General features: G+C 44.0%; 1 protein-coding gene across 1 annotated transcript in view; it reads right to left on the bottom strand.

Annotated features, from left to right (window-relative positions):
- Positions 1-16,730, bottom strand: part of efnb1 (ephrin-B1) — a 57,386-nt gene extending 40,656 nt beyond the window's left edge. Inside the window, exon 1 of the mRNA XM_046405614.1 lies at positions 15,689-16,730. Coding sequence (XP_046261570.1) covers positions 15,689-15,804 — 116 coding nt within the window. The 5' untranslated portion in view covers positions 15,805-16,730. The remainder of the gene's footprint in view (positions 1-15,688) is intronic.
- Between the last annotated feature and the right edge of the window lie 9,826 nt (positions 16,731-26,556).

The following is a 26,556-nucleotide window of genomic DNA, read 5'->3' as shown; positions in this document are numbered from 1 at the left end:
AATCAAATCAGTGAGTGATCAGCCACAAGACATCTTCCAAACAAACCTGACACCCATCACTAATGAGGTTTCTTCTTCAACATGTTGGGAAACACACACATTTGCTTTCTTGTCTAGAGTAATTGAGAAAATTGATGCCCCTCTCATATCTGTATGGCAAATATGAAGTTGGAGCCAGCAGGCGGGTAGCTTAGCATAAACACAGAAACAAAAAGGTAAGGTACCAAAAGCTGACCAGGACAACCTGTAACACGTGTCATTTTTACACTTTGTTTTTTGTCTGGATTAAACAAACAAGATCTTATTTACCTAGATTTAGGGTTGAGGCAGAATTTGTTAGCTTTGGACAGGGCCAGGCTAATGAGAGTGGTATCGATCTTCTCAGCTAATATGAATCTAAATAATCACCCAAAGGGTGTTTTGCTTTGTTTTGCCTTCCCCCTCCTGTCTTAAGCTAAAGTTAAAGAAAGACTCTTTTGGAATATAGAATCCTGCTTCCAGTTTCAATTTTAAAGCAACCTTATCAAGGGGAAACTGAACTGATATTTTATGAGCCTGCATGTTGTTAACAGGTGTTAATATGACACAGCTACAGAGAGTCTGGAGGACTGGAGAGAAACCAAAGTCTTCCTGGAAGAACAAAGAGAAGACATGGTGCACAGAAACCGAATCAATCAATCTCTGCCAGAACACGTCTGGCTTTGACAGCATAGATCTGAACCCAGAAGTAAAAGATAGCACGCAGCAAAGTTCAAAATACTTTCATTGTTCAGCTGTCAATGTGAAAGACAATTGCAAGGGAGAGGGAGGGAAAATACTAACACAATATTTATCTTGCCTCCCCTTCCCTCCTGACTCACTCTTTTTTAATGTATTCCTGCTATTGTGAGAAGCGCTGGGAGATGGATGGGGAGAGGTGTCCGGTAGGTGATATGTGTCTGCTACAAGCACAGTGCAGTCACTCACACATTTCCCCTGTCTCCAATCTCAAGCAACGGCAATAATTCAGTAACCAACAAACAGGGACTTTTTTCGTGGCATTTCAATTGTCGCTGGTTGGTGGTTTTTCTTCTGCATTGTTCTTGAAACTGCTTCCCTGGGAAACTGGGAAAGTCAAACAGCTGACGAGATGTCACCTCATGAACTCTCTCCTTGGTTTCACACACTCACAAACAGCCACGTCGGCGATCTGACACATACTCTCCCTCTCAGGCCTTCTCTTTTTTCTCCTTGCACACACACACACACACACATACAATTGTAAAGATCTCTCATCAACTGCTTGTCAAGCTGAACGGCACACATCGCTGTCTTAACAGGCTGTGAGCTTCAGCCTCTAACATGCACTGACTGTTGCCTTTCAAGGCTGGTGGCTCTTGAGCATATCACGTCAGACATGCGAGTCTTATGATGGCCTTTCCTTAATTCACAAGTCAGGGTAAAAGCTCACAGTAAATCTAAGGGATTTCCGTAGAGTATGAACACATTCTTATTAACTTAGTTTTTCATTTAGCCTACAGCACTGCAACCTTGAGAGAGCGTGTGTGGCGCAATAAAATTTAGCTTTAACAGTCATTTCCCTGTAGCGATACCTGTTCACTGTGCATGCCCGTACCTGGGCCTCACAAATGCCTGTTGTGACTGGTCATGCGGTGCTATATGGGAAGCCTGTATGACCTGAGGAATTATCCTGTGTTCGAACAGGGACATATGCATGCATGAGTGCTCAAACACACACACACACACACACACACACACGTTTTTGCATGTGCATGTACATAATACACATGCACACACATTCTTTAAAAGCCAACAGTAGCGAAACAAGAGAAGATAGGCCTCTCTGTGTGCAGCTGACAGAGTGAATTACATGGTGAGCTAAAACACTAGCTTCCTGTCTCACACAACAGCACTGGATGGCTTTCAGATGGATTTCGCAGAATCTTGTACAAACACTGAGTCAATAATGGGGTAATGGCCGATCGTTGAAGAAGAACAATTCACAAGTGATTTGTGGAGAAGATGTGTGTTTAAGGGCACTTTGCTCCAAAGTCTGTCACCCAGCCATAACAAGGGCGCTCTGCCAGGAGGTTCCATTTGCAGGGCTTGACACCAGAACTGCATGCAGTTACCTGAATATTCCTGAGCCCTTAATATGTGGCTCAATATACCTCATCATAGACAGGTCTTGGAGAAAAAAAAGAAATCCCACTGATGAAAAGCTGATAATTCTGTCGCTAATGATTCAGGAAGTCATGAAATCAATGACAAATTTGTGTTATGAGCAAACGTACAAGACATTTTAATCCTTCAGCACTTTGCCTCTGATATTTATGTCTGTCGCCAGTGCTTTCATTATCATAAAGCGTGTTTAATATTTCTCAGCTGTGTGAGAGGGCCGCCACACTACAGATGATTGAGTGCACTAGATTTAGAGGCTCTTTTCTGTCTCCCCTTCTCTTTCTCCAGCTGTGTCCACGTACTTCAGGACCTATACACACGACAGTGTCGACCGAGAGAGAGGGTAACAGAGAAGAAGAGGGGGAGGGGGAGGACGCACTGTGCGAGCACTGAGGACATGGTGCCAACCAGAGAGGCCCACCGTGCCTCAGTCCCATCTCTCCAGCTGAGGGCTTTGATTCGCCTGATTGTCTCCAATATTGAGACACACAATAAACACAACACTTGGCGGCCATTTGCAATTCTAATCAGTCCCTCTTAACTGGCCTGGACAACCCAGCTACAGCCCTCTGGGATATCACTCATCTGACTGCAAAATAATGACACAATCATTGCCATGGCTACGCTCCTATTGCATCCCATGAGCGGCACCGCGGAGAGGATATTAATACACAGGAGCTCTTGGAGAACTAAATGAATTAGCCAGGAGATTAGCTAGATACCAGGTTAACGAATGTGCCACGCAGGCAACTTCGCCTGTCTAGCTTTTGGGGAGTGTTCACACCTCCCCCCCCACCCCTTCCCACCAAATCACTAGCGGCAAGCAGGCAAGCTAGCAGGTCCACACCTGCTTCTGTGGGACATGTTACAACAGGATTTCAATAAACCATCTTCTTTAAACATGAAATTCTGTCTATGTAAACTCAGGCTGATTGTTTCTTGATAAGGCAGCAAGTTGCAAGCTTCAGCACTATCTGATTTTGACATGCCATGAAGTGACGAGAAATGTGCATGCAGGCTGTGATATGATAGTTATCCACCGTAAAAAGTCTGTGTTTATGTTTTTCGGATGTTAAGAATTTTTTAATCAATGCAATTTAAGAAGTTTAAGATAAGCTAAAAGATAAAAAGGCTTTATCTATAACAAACTGTCCTAAAATCACACATCTCAAAATTATAAAAGCCCATCTGTTGGCTCTTCCGGTGCTGTTTTCATTGACTTGACAACATGATGGTAATAGATGCTTGCAGATAAATGAGTGCAAAGTGACATGCAATCATCCACGTTTTAGTCGCCTTGATGTATTTGCTTTAACAGTCACCCGGAAGATGAGAAACTCAAATTTATTTCAGAAAATAACAGGCACATCTTATGAAACTGGCTATTTGACTTGCAAATCACTCAGATGATTCATAACGGCGACCATGCTCGTCTGCCCTCGTTTTCAAGCGAGCATGAGCGCACGCCTGCGTCCATGCGACCAAGAGTGTGTGTGTGTGTGTGTGTGTGTGTGTGTAGCTGCTTACAGAAGCATGTGAATGACAGCCTGTCAGTGAAAGAGATGTCATTATCTAGCTGATGTCTATGTGAGTTGTGACCGGGGGCAGGGTCACATCACTAGTGCGGACCTGACACTCTGCGAACAGGAAACATTACTTTTTGATTTCCCTCCAGAGGGGAAACACTCTTGTCACAATATGCAATACCACTGTTCGACCTCATTTAGAGGTTATTCCAGTATGTGCAACAAAAAAGTATGTGTGCCAGTGCACTCAAGACAATAGCAAGAACGATACTTATCTCAGTCTTCTTTGACAGAGTCTATTTCTTAAAAAAAAACGTGGCTTTTTTTTTCTTGCTTTGTTCACATGGCCTTGAAGAGAGGAGCTCTGCTAAACCTCTCCCCTCCCTGTCCTTAGCCTTTGACATTTTCTGTGTAACAACAATACATGGGTTTTAGTTCAGCGTCCTGAAGTCGATCTGTTAGGATGCTGATAAGAGAAGCTGACGGATAGGTTTAATCAGCCAAACCCAGGGATCAAGACCACGAGACAGATCAATCAAAATGCTGTGTGGTTTATAAAAGAAACAGCTTTTATCAGTGTCACAGGGATCTCTGTCTGCGCTGTGTCCACTGGGGCAAGAAACCGGTATCAGCACAGGAAACTAAATGTAAAAAATAGTATCTTAGGTACATGTGCTGAAAGCCACATTAACCAATGAGACTAAAAGTAACACACCAAATGCAGTGGAGAGAAAAAGCACACAAAAAAAAGGAACATCTGTAATCACTATCACGATTTTATTAAACAAAACTCTCTGAAAAGGCAAAATGTCCCTGGTCTCTAACTTACTAAACATTTCCTGACATAAATTGAAATTAGAATCCAACTAAATCCCTTCTGCAAAATAAAAAACACTCAGCAGAAACTTTGCACTGAAAGTTGCACTGAAATCTAAAAGGAGTACAACAGAGAGACTGCAACTTCTACATGAAACAAACAATGGATCTATGTGTAAGAGAGGCGCTGTAATAACTAGGACACGGTGTTTTTAAAACACAGCTGCCTTCTGTGTCTTAAAAGCAGCTTCTTATCACAGAATTTGAGTGACAAGTCTATTCTCTGCTTACAATCTGGGCTCATGATTGTAAAAGACAGCTACACATGTCCCATCCAATCCAAGACAAATTAGTTGCTCTTTCTTTCCTCCCTTGGATGGGAGATCTTATCCAGGCGGACATGCTTAAGTTGTCAGTGGGTTTCTAAAACCCATATTGAACAGCATATTGACTGATGCAATCGCGGAGACACACATCATTAGGCTCATTAACAGTGGATGCAAAAGGGGAGGACGGCCTAACTGGTGTAGAGGGAGTCTGTGTCTCCTCTGATAACACTCGCCTTTAACAAGCAGAGCGCAGGCAAGATGCAGGCTGTCGGTATTAAAATGAAATGTGTGTGTGCGTGTGATGTGTGTGCTAATAAATAGCTTGCTTGACAAGATGCTATTCTCATTCACACAGTTTGCTCTGTGATAACTGGGCGGATTGTGGCCTCGTAAAGACGCTCCATGTGTTGTTTTAGGAAGCCATTACAAACCGGGCCGTCTCCATTACAAGGGCTATCTGATCATTATTACCCCCATCTGTAACGCACACTCAAACCTTAATCTGCACAAGCCAACCACAGCTGACTCCTGAGCTGGCACGCTCTCTCACACACACACACATCCACACCATCTTCTGCTGTGATATACTGCTGTGTGTGTACATCTAAACATGACACCGCAGCCATTCCCTCGTCACATTGCGGCTTTCGGGTCAACACGTTTTACTCCTGCCTACTTAAACTACACTGAGTGCAGCGCCGCGATCCTGTTGAACCCAACGACTCGCAAGTCTCTTTGCAACGGCTGAACCCCAACACCCATGCAATGCAATCGCAATCTCCCAGAACTGCCAGCACCCTTCAAAGGCTCATCACAGGACGCACATCTAATGCAGAGAGAAGGCCGGTTAAAGCCTCAGCCAGGCATACTGCTTTGAAGCGACTGCTCCAGCCCCTCAAATAGGAGCCAAATCATTTCCCTTCCCTCTGCCATTCCATTGTGTGAGAAGTGCACCAGGCGGCTCTATTTGGTGGTCGCATGTGGGGCGCCTTCAAGGATCACGCCACTCCATTCCAGAGCAGGGCCACTGCAGGAAATGAGACTCTCCTGGATGCACAGGGGTTTCTGGACAATAAATATATTCATGCGTTCATGTATATTTCAAATAAGAATTTGACTCAGCCCGCATAATGCACATGCAAGGTTTTCAACTTTGAGATTCTTGACATGCACGAGGTGCTACAATCAGAAATGTATAAATAAATCAGAAAATGCAGCAAACAGAGCTACTAAAAGCAGCAACACGGGCCTGGGCCTGCCGCACAAAAAGGACTCACAGAGGTTTGTCTGCAAAGAAAAGCTTTCATCTTGCAGACAGGAGAGGAGAGGAGAGGAGTGATGTGGTGGAGGTTCAGGCTGTCATGTTTCGCAGCGGGGGACTTGAGAGACAGATGAGGAGAATAACTAAAAGTTGTCAAAGTTTTCAGTGCAAGGGAAAATGGAAGATGAGACAGCAAAGTGCGCAAAGAGCGCCACACATTAAGATTTGCAAGTTAAAATCACAGTATGAAATATAACATGACAAGAGCCATAAGAGGACAAACTACCACGGTTACTCATTAAATCAAGTCAGCGCGATTGCCTGCAGTCTTATTCTTCGCATAGCTCATAATGAAAAGAGAGGAGAGGTTTCAGGACATCGTGTTTGTTTTAGCAGACCTTCACTCCTATTTCCAATATCGGAGAGATGAGAGGCTTCCATGGCAAAGCACATCATGGGGGAGAATAAACACAGATCTGATGGGAAACATGTGTGTGGGAGATGAAACGACCTCCCTCGTATGAATAGGATGAAATATAGACCTATGTCCTGCTGCGCTCCAATCACGGCCGCAAGAAGTCGGCGTGGAGGGGAAACGGCAGACCCCCGGCGGGCTTTCTCACTCAACACACACACACAAGCTGCCAATATGGCCGAATTCATGTGGAGGCCAGAGTCTGACAGTGACATCTCCATTCACTCTTGAATTCTTTTTCTCTTCCCAACATGCATGGACACACACACACACACTTGCGCACACACATACACTCACAGAGAGCCAGAGGCCATGGGAGGAGGAGCAGCGCTGGGGCATTAAAAAAGCCTTTCTCCCTGCCGTGGGTCTCTGTGGGGTTTAGCATGGCATTATGGGAAGATTAGACTTTAGAGTGCTCTACTATCTGATGTCATTGTTGGTTTTACGTTGTCTGGATGGCTTGTGGAACTCGGACCTGATGGCAGGCACATTTCTCTCAAAACAAAATGCTCGGGGTTGCAGTTGTGATTGATTGCAGGTTCCTATTGTATCTGTCTGGTATGCCTCTATTGGAAGAAGAATTAGTCAGACAAAAACTCATGGAAAACGCTCCACATCTGACTCCATCAATCAAGTCAGCAATCAAAATAATTTGATTAAGAGACTTAAATCCCGCTGGCTTACGAGACTGTGCTCAATAGTCCAGAGACAAACTCGATTTACTGACAATCCATACATGATAGCATTAACTCCACTTTTAGGCTAAAATCTTTTTCCATTACTTAGATTTTTCTAAATATCAAGGGGAGAGCAAAGGAAATGTCTGAGCTATTCTGTTTACTCAGGGAGAGGAAAACTTGGAAAAAAATTAAATAAACAAGACCAACTTTAAATACATAATAAACAAGCTGTCCAGACAGCTAAACTAATTTGGAAGTTGTTTAAAAGGAGGGCTTATTTACAAAACACAGAAACTTTAGAAATGCTTTCATGGATCTGGTAAATGGCAATATATCAGAGATGCACGATTGTGGAAAGACTGGGAGAAGGAGGTTGCTGAATATGTGTGTAATTGTCTTTTTCCCCCCGTTTCCGAGGTGTGAAAGGGAATGCAGGGTTGAGCTGGGGTGTCCCAGGGAGAGGCGATTGAAGCGTCAGTCACAGCTGCCACACAGAGCCCCGGCGCGCAGCAAATCCCAGGCCCGGCCCTCGTGGGTGGAGGGGCCGGGACTGGGCCTGGGAGCAGCAGGAGTCCCATAGGCCTTTTCTTCCAACTCCTCTCACCAGCACAAGGGGGACCGGGATCATGCTGGGAGTTTGCTTAGAAAAGGCTGAGCCAAGACTTGGCAGAATGGGTTAACGGAGGCATACAGACTCTACAGACACTCGAACACACACACACAACTTGGAGTTTTTTTGGGCTGTTTGTCTTGCCTGTGGGCATGGTGGGAAAGAAAAAGATAAAGTGTGTGTGGGGGTGGGGGGGGGGGATCAAAGATAATCAAACTTCCAGTTAGCATCTGAAAATTTGGGACACACACACACACAGACACACATACACATCGCAAGAATGGGACTGTTGAAACAAGATTACTGGAGAAATGAGTGGTTTTTGGTCGATGCCTGGGGAGCCTAATAGTGGTAAAGTCCTGAGGATTATACACTGTGCCATTTCCATGCTTCCCCTAATAGTCTCCATGTCCTGCCTCTGTATGCCATAGATGGATTATGATGCTTTATAATTAACATGGGGGGGGGGGTTGTTTCAGACCGCCCATCTGCCACGCTGACACACTTACTGGGGGTATCCCTTGGGAAAAGGGGGCTGCTACCACACTATTTCATTACTTTATCATCATATCATTCTATTATCCTACTACTCTATTCAATTACACTGTCACTCCATTAGTGTACTCATAACAGTGAACAAAGAGCTCCATGATGATCATTAATGATATGTTCAGAGCTGGTTGGGTATGGTCATGCTTCATACAGTCTCTACTTATATCTGTGACCAAAGTAAAGCTCTCTTTGGATCCACTTCAGGAGCCACAGGTAAATGATTTAAGAGTGTCCAATTTATATATTATATTATATTATATTATATTATATTATATTATATTATATTATATTATATTATATTATATTATATTATATTATATTATATTATGAGTGAAAAGAAAATAACACTGCAGTGCTGAGATGCAGTTGAAAGCTCCAGGTAAAGCAAGTAAAAGCACAAGTATTCCTTATTTACTTATTTATTTATCTTGAATAGTGTGGGGGAGTCTACTATGCTGTTTTTTATTTTACAGATGTGGCTATAAGTTGCAGAAAAAACTAGCACGTGTCCCTTGAGCTAAGATGTTTTGTTGTGTTTATTTTTGTAATTCTGTACATGTGGTTGAAATCTATACAGAAAAAAAGTTTGTAAAAACTAGCAGTAAAGCTGGTAAATGAACCTTGAGTTAATTGTTTTTTTCTTTTACACTTTTAGCAGAAGATGCAGTTGAAAGCTTCAGAAAAGTATTAAAACTTTTTTAAATAATTTTTTGGAACTTATTCTTTAGCACTCAAGAAATTAAAGAAAAAACTGTCTGCACATAATTTAACGACCTCAAATTTTCAGCAAAACCAGAACATTTTTATTTGTTAATAAACATGCACCACTGGTTCTATCCCACCCATTTTTGTCAGTTTGATCCTTCATCTCCTTCCCCAAAGACTTGGCACACTAAATTCAACCCTCCCCACAAAAGTCTTTTGAGTGCCACAAACGGGGGAAAATAGATCCCTCGCTGACTGTATGCCGGTGACAACTGACGACGTCTTAAAGAACCTGCCTTGCAGCTGGCTGTTAAAGTTGCCTGCCTGCTGTTTGGGCCTGGCGTCTGATGAGGTCTGCCTCCACGGCACAGAAGGGTTCTCTGAGAAAGTCTATGAGGTCAGTCCAGAGGAGGAGGTTACGAGTTCCCGAGTCGGAGCTGCAGGGGTAATGGTTTTAGAGATGGCTGTCACACAGATCCGTTCCACTGTCCAACACTGCCGCTGATCTCCACCAATGCTTTTCAATTGCTCAACTTCTCTCTCCCTGTCCCCCTTTCTTCTTTTTCCCTCTCTTTCTCCCTCGCACTGACACATGGAAGTAATCTGGGAGCTCTACGCTGGACTGAAAGGATGTGCGGTTGAGCTCAGGGCCGCGTTTCAATGCTCTACATCAGCTTCCTTTCCTCTCCTGTTTAATCCCCTTATTTTCAACTGCTCTTATGTAAAAGAGCTAAGATGGCAAACAAAACACAGACTTTTCCCTGCTTTTGCCCAACTTTTTTCCCTACTTCCTGTAACTCTGTATCCCTCTATTTTCACCTTATTCAATTGAAGTGCAAGCGAGACGGCAAGAAGAAATCTTAAGGGAAGCTTTCCAGCACCAGCGCTTGTGCCTCTGCTTGGCAGAGCTGGAGCTGATGGGAACTTCCTGGATGCTGCCAACCAGGCCTCTGTCTAATGAAGCCGGGTCGCTAACTGCCTGTAAGGCTGCCACTGTTCAGCCACTCCACACTTGTCCACCGCTCGGCCCTCAACACTTTCACAGGGGCACACTGGCACGCTTCTAACACTTCCTTAATGCTCCACTGTGGCCGAACAAAAAACAATGGCAGACTGACATGCAGTCTCAAGCATTCATTCACTTCCATAAGCTTGAGACTTGTGCCTTTAATATGAGACTTGGCGTCCTTTAACCGTAGCATGGCCTGATAACTTGAGTAAAGAGAACTTCAATTTGAAATTTATTGTGTAAAATAACTGGACTAGAAATTACCTCACCAGATAAAGTTCAAATACCTAGTACACTGCTGTGTTTATTTTGGCCATCATATTCTTAAATCAATGTGCTTTTATTACCAAAACAATTATGGTGAGTAACACAAAGTTTCAACAGGTCTGTCAAAGTTTTCTGTGACTCACCACAGACTAAGCCCATTTCTGTCACGCCTATGTGAGAGCGAGAGAAATACAGTATATCCATTGTCTGTTCTGGGGCTGCAACCAATAATTACTTTGTTGGTTAAGTGTTGAAAAATGGAGAAAAATGTCCAAGCTGAGCAACAATGACTCAACAAAAACGCAAAGAAGTTATTTTATTATTAATATAAATATATATACAGAAAACAGAAATTCTCAGGCTTTTTGTTTTATAACGTAGTAGGTGTGGACAACATGACACCATCATGAGACAATAAAACTGTGTCAAATGTTAGTTTATTTGGTATTTGTTTCTGGGTGTATTAGGTTGTGTAAACAGGATTGTTGCATGAATGTTATGAAGTGTCTTGATATGTAAGATTTTTAATTCCCTGGATAAACCACTCAGACATTCCTGTCTTGTTACTCTAGCAATAAACAGTTTCTCAGCTGAGTTTTTACGAAATGTAAAATATCACAATATCCCGGTATTGTGATATTTTATTGTGTATTATATTGTGATATCAGCTAACTGATCAGCTGACTAGTCTTTTGAAGTGATTGTTGAATTCAGTTGTTATCCCAGTTGTGAATCAGTCCCTGTAATACGTCTTAAAAGAAAATCAGCTTCAACTCTCAGTCGTGAGGACCAGTTGGGGACTCGTACACGCTCATGAAAAAGAACTAAAAATTAGTTGCAAATGCTACTCGTCTCAATGTTGGGGAACAAAACCGGGTTTAATGTGCACCGCTGCTTGAATATAAAGAAATGAATGCATCAGTAAGACACAAAAAGCAGAATGATCAGTTTTCAGTGATGTGGCAGCCAAACCACCGTCGGATAAAGTGAGTCCATGTGGAGAAAAACCATGATGGAAAAACTGGAAATTTTTTTCCCCGTGAAATAACCTAAAGCGCTGCAAGCCCTTTCTGAGCCCAGGTGCCTCATGTAGATAACCAAATGAAGAATCTGTCGTTACACACCGCTGAAACAACAGACATGTCGACACAGAAGTGCACGCACACATAAAAACAAATGCAGCTGTCCTTGTACAGAGACACAAGGTGTCTTTACAGCACCATGGGCCAGTTGCTTTCCGAAAGTATTTCTTATTGGTTGGCCCTCTCTCTTTCTCTCTGAGTGGGGCTCAGGCTCTAAGTCCTCTCTGTGTGTAATGAGATCTTTATCAGAGGGAAACACGATCAGAGTCGAAGGGAGGGGGAGGAGAAATGGGGGACTCCGCGAGGCAAGGAGAGCGAGGTGTGTATCGCAAGGGGTAGAGGGGGCAAGCAGCAGGACACAGGGCAGGGAAGAAACAAAAACAGGCCTCTGACCCTCTCAGCAGTGACCCACACTGCAGCGAGCAGCAGAGGGGAGCGTTCACCGGACTCCTCGCAAGGAACCAAATCCTGTCTCTGGTCTAGTCCTGGAGTTTCCTCCGGCTCTCGTTCAACAGGTTGCGGCAGTTTCAAGCTCTGCAGTTGCTGGTTGTTTTTTTAACCTCCTGCTGGAATCCTCGTTATATTTAAATGTCAGCTCAGTAAATCTTTTCTGAACACCACTTTGCGGGAGTCAAAGGTTTCTCGTTGTTCCAGAATAAACCTTTAAAACATTTTGCTTTGATAACATCTGTTTCTGAAAACATGAGGCAAACGTTTGTTTTTTCCTAATTACCTTATAGGGAAAACAATTTCTTTCCCCATTATCATATCGGGAAAAAGGTAATTATGAAAACAAAACTTGGACTTTAATTAGGCCTTCTGTGCCTCTGTTCTACTAAGAGCAACCAAATAGAATAATGTTACTTTGAAAACGGATTTAACAACAAACCTGGCAACTCATTATCTAAAAGAGCTGTTTTTATTTATCCTAAAAAAATTTACATACACTTTTGTTTATCTGTTTTGGGGAAAAAAATAAACATGTTGACTAAATATCATTAAATATCACAGTGGTAATCAAATCCAGCTTAATCATCAAACTCAATGAACCTTTAAACCATGCAAGCACGCTATAAACCAAACCAGCCAACTGTTAAAGTGTAAGCCAAGCAACTGAGGTCAGTGGACAGCAAAATAAGATGAGTAAGTAAAGACCCAGAGCAACAGAGGTTTTCGCTGACTCTTAGCAACACAAACGCCTCTCTCTCTCTCTCACTTCTTTGTGCTCTTTTGCCAGCTTCAAAATCAACACACAGGCCAAAAAATGTCGGCAAACTGCTTCCAAGACTCATCAAAATACGAGCAGTTCCAAATCAGTGCAGCAGACTACTGGCCGGCCCGTGGCTGTTTCTACGCCGTGTGTTTTCAGAGGTGTGCAAGTGTGTTTTCCGTCTCTTTCCCATCGTCTTGTTTGTCTCCTGAGCTGCTGCAGACAGGCTGTGATAGCTACAGGTCATGAGGTAAATATTAGCGAAGGAGGGTTAGAGGACGTGCGGGAGCCACTCATAGCAACCTTGTCAGATTATCATTAAATTGGCATTGCTGCAGCATTCCTGAGCACACTGTAAGTGTGTGTGTGTGTGTGTGTGTGTGTGTGCATGTAGTATGCCTGTGCATTGCTGCTCCAGCTTCAGCCAAAGCGATGGGACGTGATCGGTCATAACAAAGTGACATTTTCTGGTGTAATCCCACTCAGCTAAATGAGAGATAATCCGATTTGCTCTGATCAAATGTTAGACGGTTCTTTACCGACCGGGGACGGTGACACATCCAGCCTTCTTCTGCACGGCTGCTTCTCAACCCAATCCCCCACACGCTGCCCCTCGCCATATCACTCATCCACCCTCAAATTAAATATCAAAAAGGTCTGGTACATCCCAAAGCAAAACTAAAACTCGGGGATGTTGCTTCTTTTTCTCTCCAGACGGCGCTACAGTGATGATGTATGTTGCCTGTTCTAGCATGCCGGGGGAAATCAATTAAGTATACCCCAGTTATTGATAACGCAGGGGCGGGACTGATAGCATCCTCACATGGAAATCCATAAAAACAGGAGCGCTCAGAGGGCCCAAACCTCCACACACATACATAAAGACAGAAAACACACACACACAGACATACACCCCACAGTGGCCCAAACCTGCTGGTTTCCCATACTTTGCCTCATAACTCATGGCCTGCAGGGAAGCACTGGTATTGTTATATTTTGTGTGTATGTGGTACCGCATGCACACGGAGGGCCACATTAATTTATTAGCTGAGGCAGCAATGCTCCCCAAAGTGGGAACAGGAAGTAAGACATCGTAAATCTAGATAAGTCACCAGATAGCGTACTGTACATTTCTATAGGCCTCTCTCCCTCTGTTATCACTCTGGAGTAATACAGGCTAAGACAGAGAGATGGAGTTTAAAACAACAAACAGTGAAGACAGATGCTGATTGCTGTACAAGTACTCCCTTCTTATTGCCAATCTCACGCCGCTGCTGACTGATACATTTCAGAAGAAAAACAGGTTTGTCTTTTGTTATTGCAAAGCCTGCACACAGCAAGATAATTGTCTATTGTTTTCTAAGCGCAGAGGAGCCGGATAATTAGGTTGAGAGAACACTTTGCCTAGTGCATTATTGTTCCACTGTGAACTTTATGAAATTGTCAGCCAGCATGGGGATTTTACAAGGAGCAGAGTGAAGAAACAGATGGAGAAATGATCTTCCAATCCCTAAACCAGTGTGGCAACCTTCTAAGACATTCCCTCCAGGTGACATCATCAATCAATAAACACCCCCCCCCCACACACACACACACACACACACACACACACAATTTTTTTATTGGTCTTCCCATGACTGACACAAGGTGTGGGTTTTTTTGTGCATGCGCAATGTGTGTGTATGTGTGTGATATCTCTATCTGATGACGCTCATTGTTCCACTACCTCTGCAGCCGTAGTCAAATAAAAACTGATGGGCCATAGTCTTGCCATTAGGACCAGGCCACACACACACACATAGCTACACACACTCCAATGAACATGGCAGCAATATTCATAGTCACTGACTCCACAACGAGCTCTTATGACATCTGACATTTGGGGGATAAATCACGGATTCACTTGAATGACTAAGTTCTAGTTATAAGCTGGTCGAGCTACTCTCCATTTCCCCTCAGTGCAGTGAGCTCAAATGAAGGTCAACTCCTCAACTCCAACCACACATAAATACAGGACAGGGGCTCCCCCCCCCCACTTTATATTTATTTCCCCCTTTGTGCTTGCTGTCCAACACCATGCGAATGTAGGAGTCGAGTCTGAGTGGGTGATAATTGTTACCAGAGCATATTTTATTATCAGCAGTCTGGGCTCACTTTACTTGTTTTGATGGGAGTAATATAAATTTTCAGAAGAAGAAAAAAAATGTCTTCAGCTGCTTGCTTTTGAGAAACTTTTCCCCAGTTTGATGTGGTGAAATTGAGCTGGATGCAAGCCAGGACAATTAAGGGAAATTGAATTTAATTCAAGCATTTATTTCTCTGAAATCTAAAAGTATCTTGTCATACATTTTTGTGGGCAAACTAAATTCAAACAGAGGAGGTGTGGGACGCACTGTGGTCCTCAGAAGCCAACCTCATGCACAGGGCTCCTGAGACGAACTGAGGCAAGAAAAAAATCTCAACTGGACTAGATCTTGATACATCTGGCCTCCTCTCCCCGACAATTCTTCTTCATTTTCTACTCAGTTAATTACATCAATTACAAGAAACCGAAAGGAAGAAGTGGACAAACTCTTAACTATCTCAACTTTGAGATAGCCTTGATTGAAGAGTCCAAGGAGACTCAGTCTGGTAATAAAAAGGTGCATGTAATGTTGCCATAAATTGCTGCAATTAACCGTCTATTATTGTGTTTTAAGTGAGGCCTACTGTGTATTGTATAAGCCGTACCTACTGTGTTTCTTTGGTGTTGGGAAATTGGGAAATTCCCCACTGAGAAATAAATCAACACAAAACTCTGCGTGCAGGAATGACAATTAAAACGAGGCTTAAATAAATTATGTTCTTTTTCAGATAATTACTACATTTAACAGAACATTTAACTCAGCTTGCACACAATGGCAACTTTTCCAGTAATCTTAGTCCTCCATTACGCACACACCCAATGAGTCTGGTATGCTTATACGAATGAAATACGAGACTTACTTGGAATTCTGTGAGCTCCAAATTATAGTCTCCAGAGATTTTGCTGAAGGTAACGCCGACCTGCACATTAAAATAAAGATCCAGAGATAATACTTCCAACAGCCGAGTCCCGCCATTCTGATAAACGTAGAGACAGTGAGCCGATAACTCAGAGCGTCGGACGGTGCGCCTGGCAGCCTCTATCTGTGGTTCGCTCGGTGGGAAGGTGAGCTACGATCAGTCGGGAGCATGTGAGGTCGATATCAGATACATGTCCTTCTGTCCGACTTCTTAAAATCTGCTCCAGGCCCCCGTGTCCTTGACTGAACTGTCCGCCGGACCTGAGAAGAAGCCCCTGGTTCTCGATAGGATCTGGGAGGAAAGCAGCCCCCGAGTGTCCTGGTTGACCTGTAGCTGAGACAAAAACAGCCCCTCGCGACCTAATTACTCAGTAGAGACAACTCAGCGATACAATCTGATGTGCGACTGAGCAGTTTTAAGCAATTGCACAGTTTCTGGAGACACAATCTGGCGATGCGGATGCCGATGAAGCGCTGCGCCGTGTCTTTGTCAACGCTCCCCTGACGGTGCCTGTACCTGTCGCTGTATATAGCCTACAGATGACCACATTCATCCATCAGTCACAACTCCGCAGCACGCTGGGAATCCCGAGGTCCACTTCATTCCAGTGTTATCTTTCACTCCTCCTCCCCCAGCTATTCTTCTTTGCAAATGAATTGAGTTTCTATTGTAAATATCCCTCCCGGCTCTCAGCGCCGTTCCGCGTGCGTGTTGCGCTCCAGCAGGATAGTCTCTAGTCCAACTCGGGCATAATGCGTGGCCAGCGCGTAAATCTACTGTACGCCTTGTTTGTCGCTGCTCGGACACCAAAAGTATCTCGTGAGGATTAGAGCTGCTCACCAGCTCGCTCGCAGGTTCGAAATCCGCTTGCCAGCAATTCCATGCCGGTATATGTTTTTTAGAAAAAAATCGCGTACGACTCTGAGCTCCGATGAGTGAGGCAGCTCGGGCTCAACTGTAACACGAGCTGAGCAGAGCGCAGGGGGAACAGCCCACAGTGCGAGCCGCGGCCAATCACAGCGCTCTGTCCGAACTTGGAAGCAGGAAGCTAAGGCATTTATGGGGACGTGGAGGGGTGGATCGTGAACTGGGGAAGGGGGGGCGTCTGTTATTGGGTTGACCCCCCCATCACCACCACCAACTCGGCCCGAGCTATCGACCCAAATTGAAATGGACTTTGAAGTTATTCTTCATACTGAAAGCTTTGGTGAGGAAAACGAGCGTGATAAACTATTGGAGCGTGCGTAAAAGTGCTTACAGGAGAGAAAAGTTTGGCCCTTTTTTAGGTCCAGGACCCGCTTGTTACTGCGGATCCGACACTAAACATTTATGTTGTAATATTTCTATAATAAAGGCCTATAAAAATCTTATTATAATTATGTCTGTGGTGTGCTGGATTAGAAAATTTGTAATATTTTCTCTTTATAACTGGGCTATAATTTCTCTGTAATATCATGATAAACCTCTCTAAATATATGTAATTTCTTTCTGCAAAACTCCTTTATAATATACTGTATAGGATTACAGTATCTGTTATTTTGGTCCTTTCTGTTTTCTTCTTTGAAAGGAATGATGATTAATGGTCTCTTTGGATCTCTTGGATCTCTTTCTAGTTGTCCCTTTTGGGATAATGAACTGCATGAGAACTTAGTCTCCAGTGTCAACAGACAATAGACGGTCGGTAGCCTATAGTCACTGGGCCATTCATTCATTGAGGAAGAAATGCTTGACACATAATTGATCATGTCCATGTCTGTGCCCCCTTTGTGTGCGTGTGTGTGTGTTGTTAGAGAGAGAGAGGTGGCGGTAGTGGTGTGTGTCCCTTAATTTTGGTGCATTTATTCAATCAATACTGCCCCCTAATGGCTGTGATGAAATCGATACAGGAGGGGAATTCGGTATAATTGGAAGGGAACGATAACAGACATTTAAAGACATGTCTCATGGTTCCTGAAATTATTTTTTATTACATCCTGTTGTGCCGTGACAGCCCATAAATCTTTGTAAAAGTTCAACATCAGCTTCACACCCGAATGAATATGCACTCTAATTATGTGTATTTATATCGAGTGTATTGTATGTGTTTCATAATTGTGTGTGTGCGTGAGCCAGTGACAACAATGGCCACATAATTTGGAGCGCAGTGGCTGAATCAGAACGGGGTTTTCTGCCTCTAAGGCACCTATGCTTCTGAAGTGTATGGACAAGGGGAAAAATCTGCAAGGTCATAAAGTTATTCCTTATACTACAAGTGTTGCTGGAGTTTTGCCATGGCTGCATCCTCAGGGGCCTGCCTACAGACCATCAAAGTGTTGTCATAGTGACAACAAACACAGGCCAGTTGCCACAAAACTGGCATGTCCCGTCTGATGGCCAGGATGTCTGGGATACCTGATACCTCAGTGGCCAGTGACATGGTCACAGACAGATACCTGATCTTCCGCGAGCCAATAAGACACCTCCTGTGTACAGTTTTGACAAATGCCACAGCTGCAGCCAAAGGTGGGTGTCCAATAGGAATGTGGCTCCAGGATGGTGATGGTGGACATACCATTCTGTTGTTTCAAGACTGTGACCCAACCACAGCCTGGAACCAGCAGAGTCAGAAACACAAATACATTATAATACAGACATTTTCCTTGGCAAGCAATGAGAACTAATCTTTTAAAACAGCACATGTGGCAGCAGAACCACATGTCATCACATAAAGCACAAGAGGATTATGGACGATATGTAACAGATATTAGATTTCCTGCATTTACATAAACACAAAAGCTTTATGCAACGTGACACACAATGTAGTACAATGTTGTAGGGACAAAGAGGTATATTGAGTGTAGCTTTCATGTTCATTCACACACACCATGGAAAGCAATTTGATTCCCACCTATGAAATAGTGGCATTTTCAAGGAATGAGGTCATCATGTTAATGTGTATAGGTGGCTGTGATTAGTGCTTCTATAAATAGCCTGAATGTACTTTGATACCACAAACGCTCATACACACACTCTCTTCAGGACCTTTTAAACAGAGTCAGGCTGCAACCAAAGATTTTTTTCAAAATTGATTATTCTTTTTTCTTTATTGATTAATCTGCACATGTCAGAAAAAGGTGAAAACTGCCAAGTGCAATTTCCCAAAGCTTAGACCAACATTTCAAGCTTCGCATTTTGTCAGACCAAAATTCAAAACCTCAGAAGACTATGACTCGTTTATCATGTTCACCAACTTATTTAGAGGCTAAATGTGATTAGCTTAACAGGAGTTCAGTCATAATCAGAAGTAATGGATGAATAAAAAAAATTGAGTGGATGATGCTACAAGAAATGTCAAGGGATCAAAAATTTCATGGCAATCTGTACAATAGTTGTTGAGACATTTCTCTTGAAACTACAAATGTTGACATCACAGTGGCACAATAGCAAAAGTGAGGGGATCACTGTAGGCATCAGGCATCAGGATTCATAGACTGGGAACCATGAATAACTGTGTGAAAGGTGTACCGATCTATTCAGTGCGTCAGATGTTGAGTTATTTCACAAAATAAGTGAAAACTGCGACCTGCCCGTGGCACTAGAGGAAAAGCAGATAGATATCCAATATGGTGATATGATTTATAATTCATCCTCTGGGGACCATGAATGTTTGTACAAAATTTAATGGGAATCCATTCAGCAGCTGATATAATTTAGCCTGGGCCAAAATGCTGGACAGACAGATCGACCAAAAATAAACAGCTTACAATGACATAAAACAGAGAGAAGCAGGAAATATTCTCATTTATGGGGCTGAAACAGGAGAATGTCTAGAGGTTTTGCTTGATAAATGACTAAAAAGATGAATGAATTATCAAAATAAATGCAGATTAATGTTCCTTTCACCATCCAATGTTTTGTTTCAGCTCTAAAATGGAGAACAGTCAGTCATACTCTGAAGCTTTTGTTTTCCTCTCTCTTAAACTCCAAGATGAACCCTGCTACCAAGGACAGAGTTCCTTCCCAATCTGATATTTACACTTAGCAAACACTGAAACCATGACATCATCCTTCTGGGATGAAGGCGCTTCTGGCCTGTGCTCAGCTCAGCAACCTCACACTGAAAACAAATCACACTTAAAATGGCCTCATTTTGCTTTTAATCTGCCCTTAATGAAGTCTTACACATTTCCCTCTGGTGTGGCTCCATGACACAGCCATGATGTACAGGGCCAGGCTGGAGACCAGAGGGCCAGGGCCTCGATGGAGCTGTGGGAGATGTGGTTCCAGTCAGGGCTTCGGTTCCAGGTATGAACGGAGCCCCTTTGGCATGCACGGGGTCAAGTGGTTAACCCTCATTATTTGGAGAGGATGAGGAACATGTGACTCGGACGTTCCATCTGTAATCAATATTGAATAGCCATTAACCACTGAGACAACACATCCTCACAAACACAGACATACACGAGCACTTACAAGCATGCTTCCTGTCCATCTCACGCACAGCAAAGTGTTCACCAAAGGAAACACCAGGGCATAAACGAAAACAACATGGTCTCACTCCAAACATTGAGACAACCGAAACAGTGGGAAAACTCTGTTAATGTAAACGGACTATTTTCGGAGGCTGACACTTGAAAGTTGTTGCATGAGCTGTTCATGCTGCTTTGATTTAACTGTAACAGGAGTGAGGCCAAATACAACAGCTGGGGCATCCGCAGACTTACATTTCCTGTTTGTGGTACGCTTGATTGCCGACCAGACATCTTCCTGCCCTCACTCTTCTCCTCTTGCCTTACTCTACCTCCCCGCCTTTACTCATCTCAGCCGTCATGACTGACAGGAAAGCACTGATTACAGACAAATAATCTGCACTAAACACGTCCTCCTCAATTTAACATGCCAACACGAGATATGAGCAAAACCTCTTCTCTTCTCTTCTCTTCTCTTCTCTTCTCTTCTCTTCTCTCTCTTCTCTTCTCATAGCAGTAATTAGGTCTAATAACAAGCCGTGACAACAGTCGTTTCATGTAACCACCTTTGTCTACATGTAAACATCTTGGAATCTTGATAACAATACTGATTAGTAGCTGGTTGTGATCCACCTTTCTCAGGTCTCCACGGTTCCCTGCATTATACCTTTTTAGCTTCTCCGATGAGATTAGAATTTGAAAAGAGAAATTGTTCTTTGATGCTTCATATCAAAGAGCTTGACGCACAACAGTTCCAGATGAAAAAGTAGGCAGAAAGTTAGGACAGACGCACACACAGACACACACATGTTATTAACTTGCTGTGATTATTTGTTAGCATAAACTGGATTTTGTAGGCTTGTGGCCCAGAGGGTTTAGAGAAGAGCTAAATTGATGAAGAGAATATGCCAAATGCTGGCCTAGGGGGTTGTCCTGTCCATTCTAATAGAATTACAAGCCTCTGATAGATGAGTCTTTTCTCCAAGGCTACTTGTCTGTCAAACATTAGGTCACACTCAGCTTCCAGACTGGGTGGAGGTGGGGGCACCGACAGAAGAGGAGGATAGAAGGGGGCTCATGGCATTGAGAAGAAAATGTCTGAAGAGGTGCCTCACTCCCTGCCAAGAAAAGGAGGGCAACAAAAGTGAAAAAGGGTTAGGGGAGAGAGGGAAGAATGAGGAAAAAAAGGGAGGGTGAAAGAGAACTGGTGAAAGAGAGTGAAATGAGTGAGGGTGGGGGTTAAAGAAAGAGGGGAGAGTGAGAAGGGTACAAAAGGGTGCATTCGAATCCACTCTAATTAAGGCCTGTGTGATGGACAGGACCTGCGGACGTGCCTTCTTTTCTTTTTGAGTGTGTGAGTGTGTGTGTGTGTGTGTGTGTGTGTGTGTGTGAGAGAGAGAGAGGGAACGGTGTGAAGATGGGAGGGGCCAGGCCTCTAGTAGAGATGTCTACTGCCAGCAGTCTGAATGGGACAAAGACCTGAATAGAAACTTCAAAGCGACCTCTGTGAGCTGTGAGCACCCCATCACCATTACCACCACCCTCTCTTCACAGTCCCTTGGCTGTGTGATGGTCAACAACCTCCTGTTCAAGTGGTGTGTATGTCTGTGTGTGTGTATATGCGTGTACTCATGGCATGTGTGACTCTGTTTTCCAGTCTGCTATTTTCTGACTGATACACACATGTCTTGGCTGCTATGTGTACAGTGTGGATTTCAAAGTGTGTCTTTCTGCCTGTGTGTGGTTCTGTCTTATGCGACGATGCGTGTGTGTTTGCTTGAAAGAGCGGACTGCAGGATGCAGATATAATTGGAGCAGAGGGTCTGACTCATTGCTCTCTCCTTCTGAACTGAGCGCTGGCTCTCTTTGGCGGGATTGGAACTGAAACAAGGAGCCCACAGAGCTGACGTGTTGAAGAAATTATTGTTGCTAAATTATACAGAGGGATTTAGCATCTAATTCGATCCCAGTGTCCTTACTGATTTTGGCCTGTGTTATGATCTTGTGGTGTGCGTCATCTAATTCTATTTGGCTCTGGCTCAGGGCTCCTAATGATCTTCCACTTATCATCATCTACAGTAGTTACTCCTCAAAGTGTCTCTCAGCAGAGCTAATAGCCTCACATGTCTCATGACTGACTGTTGCAGAGAGTTGGAATCTTTCTGGGCCCCTGAGAAAAACAGGAAGACCCGGGGTGATGGCCAGGGCAGGCAGAAAGATAAGATTTGTGTGCATATTGTGTGCATTGGCATGTGTGTGATCGTGTGTGTGTATGTTTGCACGTGTCACAAAGGTATCTGTCCTATCTCAGCCCACTTGTATCAGTCAAGAGTCAGGTCAAACTCCAAAGCCCCTGGGATCAACATGTCATTGTTGCTGGCTGGTGTCAGTGACATGTCCTCAGTGACATCATCACCCAGGGACACTGAGCAGATGATTTATCCCTCTTTAATGCCCAGCTGAAGAGCCATAAGAATCCTCCTCTAATCAGACCACAGAATAAAGTAGTCCCAACAACCTCATCAGTGTTTCCTTTTTTCTCCCGGCAGGTGCAGTGTAACAGCGTAGGCCGCTGCAGCTTTGATCATGTATTTATATTTTAAGAGGTAGTACAGAAGAACAGAACTGAATGCAGACCCAATCCTCATAATGACTGTGCCGGGGAGAGAAACATCCTCTGAATGCGTCTTTATTTCACATCGAGCCACTGCTGTCATGTGTTTCTGGGAAAATGTGCTTACAATTTGTACCATATTCACACTGAGACAACCCTATCTGCAGATAAAATGTTATCTGTCGTTCTGATTATGTCATATGTTTTCAGCTGAGCGTGATTCTGTCCAGCTATAAATGGAAAGGCCATAAAAATCCCGGAGGAGGTCTATAGTGTGTCATGCCCACACACATAATGCTGTAATTGTGACACGCCTTCAAAGCAAAGATGCTAGAATAATCACAGCTAACTTGTGTGCATGCCTGCATACAGAGCAAACATAAAGTACTGCACCCGAGCACACACTGTTGCACACACCTTTAGCAACTAAAGATATACACTAAAACACACACACACACACTTTAAACCCAGGGAGACAAACTCCTAAATCTGAGAATGTCCTTGTTAGTAAGCAGCCGAGGGTACAAGAGTGCTCTCAGCCGCATCATCAAAGCCTCAGCAATTACTCCCATGCTCCCTCACTCTGGCATAAATCTGCTCTTATCTCGGCTCGCTGCAGGATCAGGGAATATCAGCTCCAGCATCTGCTCCATCTACAAACCCAGCCACTAAAAGCACAACAAAGTGGCTCTGGAGGCATAAATAAAGGAAGGAGGGGCACCGGAAGAAGCGAGAGGGACATACAGAGAAACAGAGAATGACAGATGAGCAGAGGGGTGTTTGTTCCTGCCTGTCTTATTTGTGCTCATTCACACTGTCAATCAGCCAATGAAAAAAATCCTTTACTCAGACTGTTTTCCAGGCAGTTTTGCTCTGCTCAGGATAAATTCTTGGCAGGAAATTAAGAGCTAAAGGAGGTCAGCGGTTTGGATTGGGGTAAAAGGTCAGAGTTGAAGATTTAATGGTCAGGGCCAGATATGAAGTTACGACAGGCATATTTATTGGAGGGGTTAAGGTAATCGCTGACTCTGTTTGTCAGAGGGCCTGAACTTCAGAGAAATTGGATCAAGGCCCCCTGAACACATTTTTTACATTATTAACCCAGTTTGTGCAAGGAAGTCAGCAGATTTGAGGTCTTTTATTGAGAGCAAAGTTGCTCACACCTGGCTGAAGCAACGGTGATGACAGATGAACAGGTCTTCCAACTATTTTTAGGAGGATGTTTATTTTGCTCACGGCCGGACTGAAGCAACATCTTTCATTCCGACCCCTTTACTGCAGCTGTGACCCTGACCTCCCTCCTCCACCTCCCATTCTGTCTCCTGTCCCTCCCTGTCCCCTCTGCATTTCCTCCTTCCCCACTCTCTCTCTCTCTCTGTCTGTATCTCTCTTTCTCTCTCTGCAGTCCAATCCCATTCATCCGCCCCGGGTCACCCACTCTCCGCTCCCCAGCTACGCCCTGTGAAGTGAACAGGAGAGTTAGCCAGTATGATGCGTAGATAGAACTCAAGCGTACAACCATAAGGATTGTTTGACTCAACGTGAGCTGAGAGGCCTCAGCCCGCTGGTTGTGAATCAGTTATAGAGACAAAATGTTACAAGTGAATGTTATGAGGAAATACCTCAGCTCCAGGTGCTGGCAAACGGGTCAGGGGTGAGAGGTGATGGGTCACACACCACCCCTCAGGGCTCCCTGACCTCACAAGACTGATGAATAGTGTGCTAACAAGGACCAGCTCTCTCTTACTGTGTCTGCACTCTCTCTTCTTGTCTTTGACCACGTCTAATTTTTCCCTTTTTTTCCACCCCCCTCCCTCTCCTGGGGACTGATCTGGCAGCAGCATAGTAGTAATACTTATACCTGCTGAACCTTTAAAGTACCTCACCATCTGTCGTCTCCCTTGGATTTATAATTATCATCATATCACATTCAAACTAGGCACTGTCGCACTCTTACATAACCTAACCCCTATCTACCAGCGCCTGCAATACTTAAGAATAGATTGAATAAATTATTATTGGGTGAGGTGTTAAATCTTGGCCAGCAATAGAAGAGCTTTCTTTCTAATGAGGCTCCCCTGCCTCGTCTCTGGCTTGTATCCGTGCAGAAGAGATGTGAGAAAGCTAATCAGAGGCACATGCATGGGCCACATACACATGCAAACACACCCAATGCCCCCCATACACACACACACACACACACACACAGGCATGCAGAAATGGACATGGCACAGGCACGGACATCGCTCACACATTTCACGCACACACACCCACACCCTGGGCCATTTGCACAGTCATATCATAGAGCCAATTAAAGAGATGAGTCTTATTAGCAGAGGTGTCCTGGCCCTCGTTAATCACTGGGGTTTCCTGGCAGGGGCTGGTGACATGCAGAGCTTTCCGTCATCTTTATGAGACCTGTCTCATCACGCCCTTATAAGACACTCATCCAAACTTTACTGAGTCTCATGATTTAGCAGAGCTGGCTTGGCCCAGAAACACATTCAGTCATCTGCGGGTCACCTTTGAATGAGCTTCAAGGGATTTAAAAACGAAAGCATAGAAAAGTAGGCCTCGTGTGGCGCACTGCTACCTCACAGGCTTGCATGTTTTAATTGTTTCCCCCTGAATTGAAAAGCCATAATCTTGTTTTCTCCTCTTGCACTGGAAAATCACTATTATCCTCACTGCAGAGCTCAGCCCCACTGGGACGAGCGAAAGTGGCACCACAACAAAGATGTGAGGTGAGGAGGTGCAGAGAATCAGATTGCAGGGTTACCCAGGGTAAATATCATTCTAGTCACTGCTGAAAACCTGTCTTGTTTTCTCGCTTTGCAGGGTCGAATGCCCTGCCCAGACCTCTGGACCACCTGCAGTCCTTCTGATGACAGATTCCCTCCACACACTGGACCATCTCAGGACTGAGTGTCAAAGAGAGACTAATCCTCCTTCTCCTGTCTTCCAAACACAATAGCCCTGTCACTCGTTCACTCATTCAGCATACCTTTAGCTGCTCTGCCTGTGTGTCAATACGAAGAAAACCGACAGGAGGCAGACAGTAGGATTCCCACGGCACTCTATTCATAGCTTTCCACTGGAATCTCTGACCTGTTCTGGCCTGTCTCATGAAACCTGCTCCTCATAATGAAGGGCATTGATCCTTTTCTCATTTCACATTCACCTTGACATCTCTGTTACGGCCCACGGAGCGTCTCCTCTTAATCCAGGGGAGATTCTTTTCCTTTATTTGGTTACCAGATATTTTATTGGGTACGAGGCAAAGTGTTGGGCTGATGTGGCTCAGAAATGTCAAGATGGCGTGCTGCACTGCGGTGCACCATGAGGCACCCAGAGATGAGTTGGACGTTTGAGCTTCAGTGGCCTGGAAGTTGCTCTTTCTCTGTGTGTGTGTGTGTCTAAGTTTCTAATTTGAGGTCCTAGTAAATGATTTTCCAGGGTCAGCTGCTTTCCTCTGCCCTTACAAGCCAAGGAGATTACCACCATTGCTGTAAATGATGATTTATCCATGGAATTAAAATTCTGTGACTTTATCTTCTTGCAGAATGGTGGAAGTCTCATCCTTCTTGTACAGCAGTTCTTCTAAGAGTCGAGTGGCTTTGTTAAATGTGAAGCAAACATACATTTTCAATTGTCATGAAACACTTTACAGATCCTCTCAGTTTCTCCAGTGAGCTCTGCACATGTATGTGTGAAGCATGATTCCCAGCCCTCCTTGACCTCTCTAA

This window comes from Scatophagus argus, chromosome 12, assembly GCF_020382885.2.
Source record: "Scatophagus argus isolate fScaArg1 chromosome 12, fScaArg1.pri, whole genome shotgun sequence".
Classification (NCBI taxonomy): Eukaryota; Metazoa; Chordata; class Actinopteri; family Scatophagidae; genus Scatophagus; species Scatophagus argus.
The sequence above is the reverse complement of the archived record's forward strand: the minus strand, read 5'-3'. Positions and strand labels throughout refer to the sequence as shown.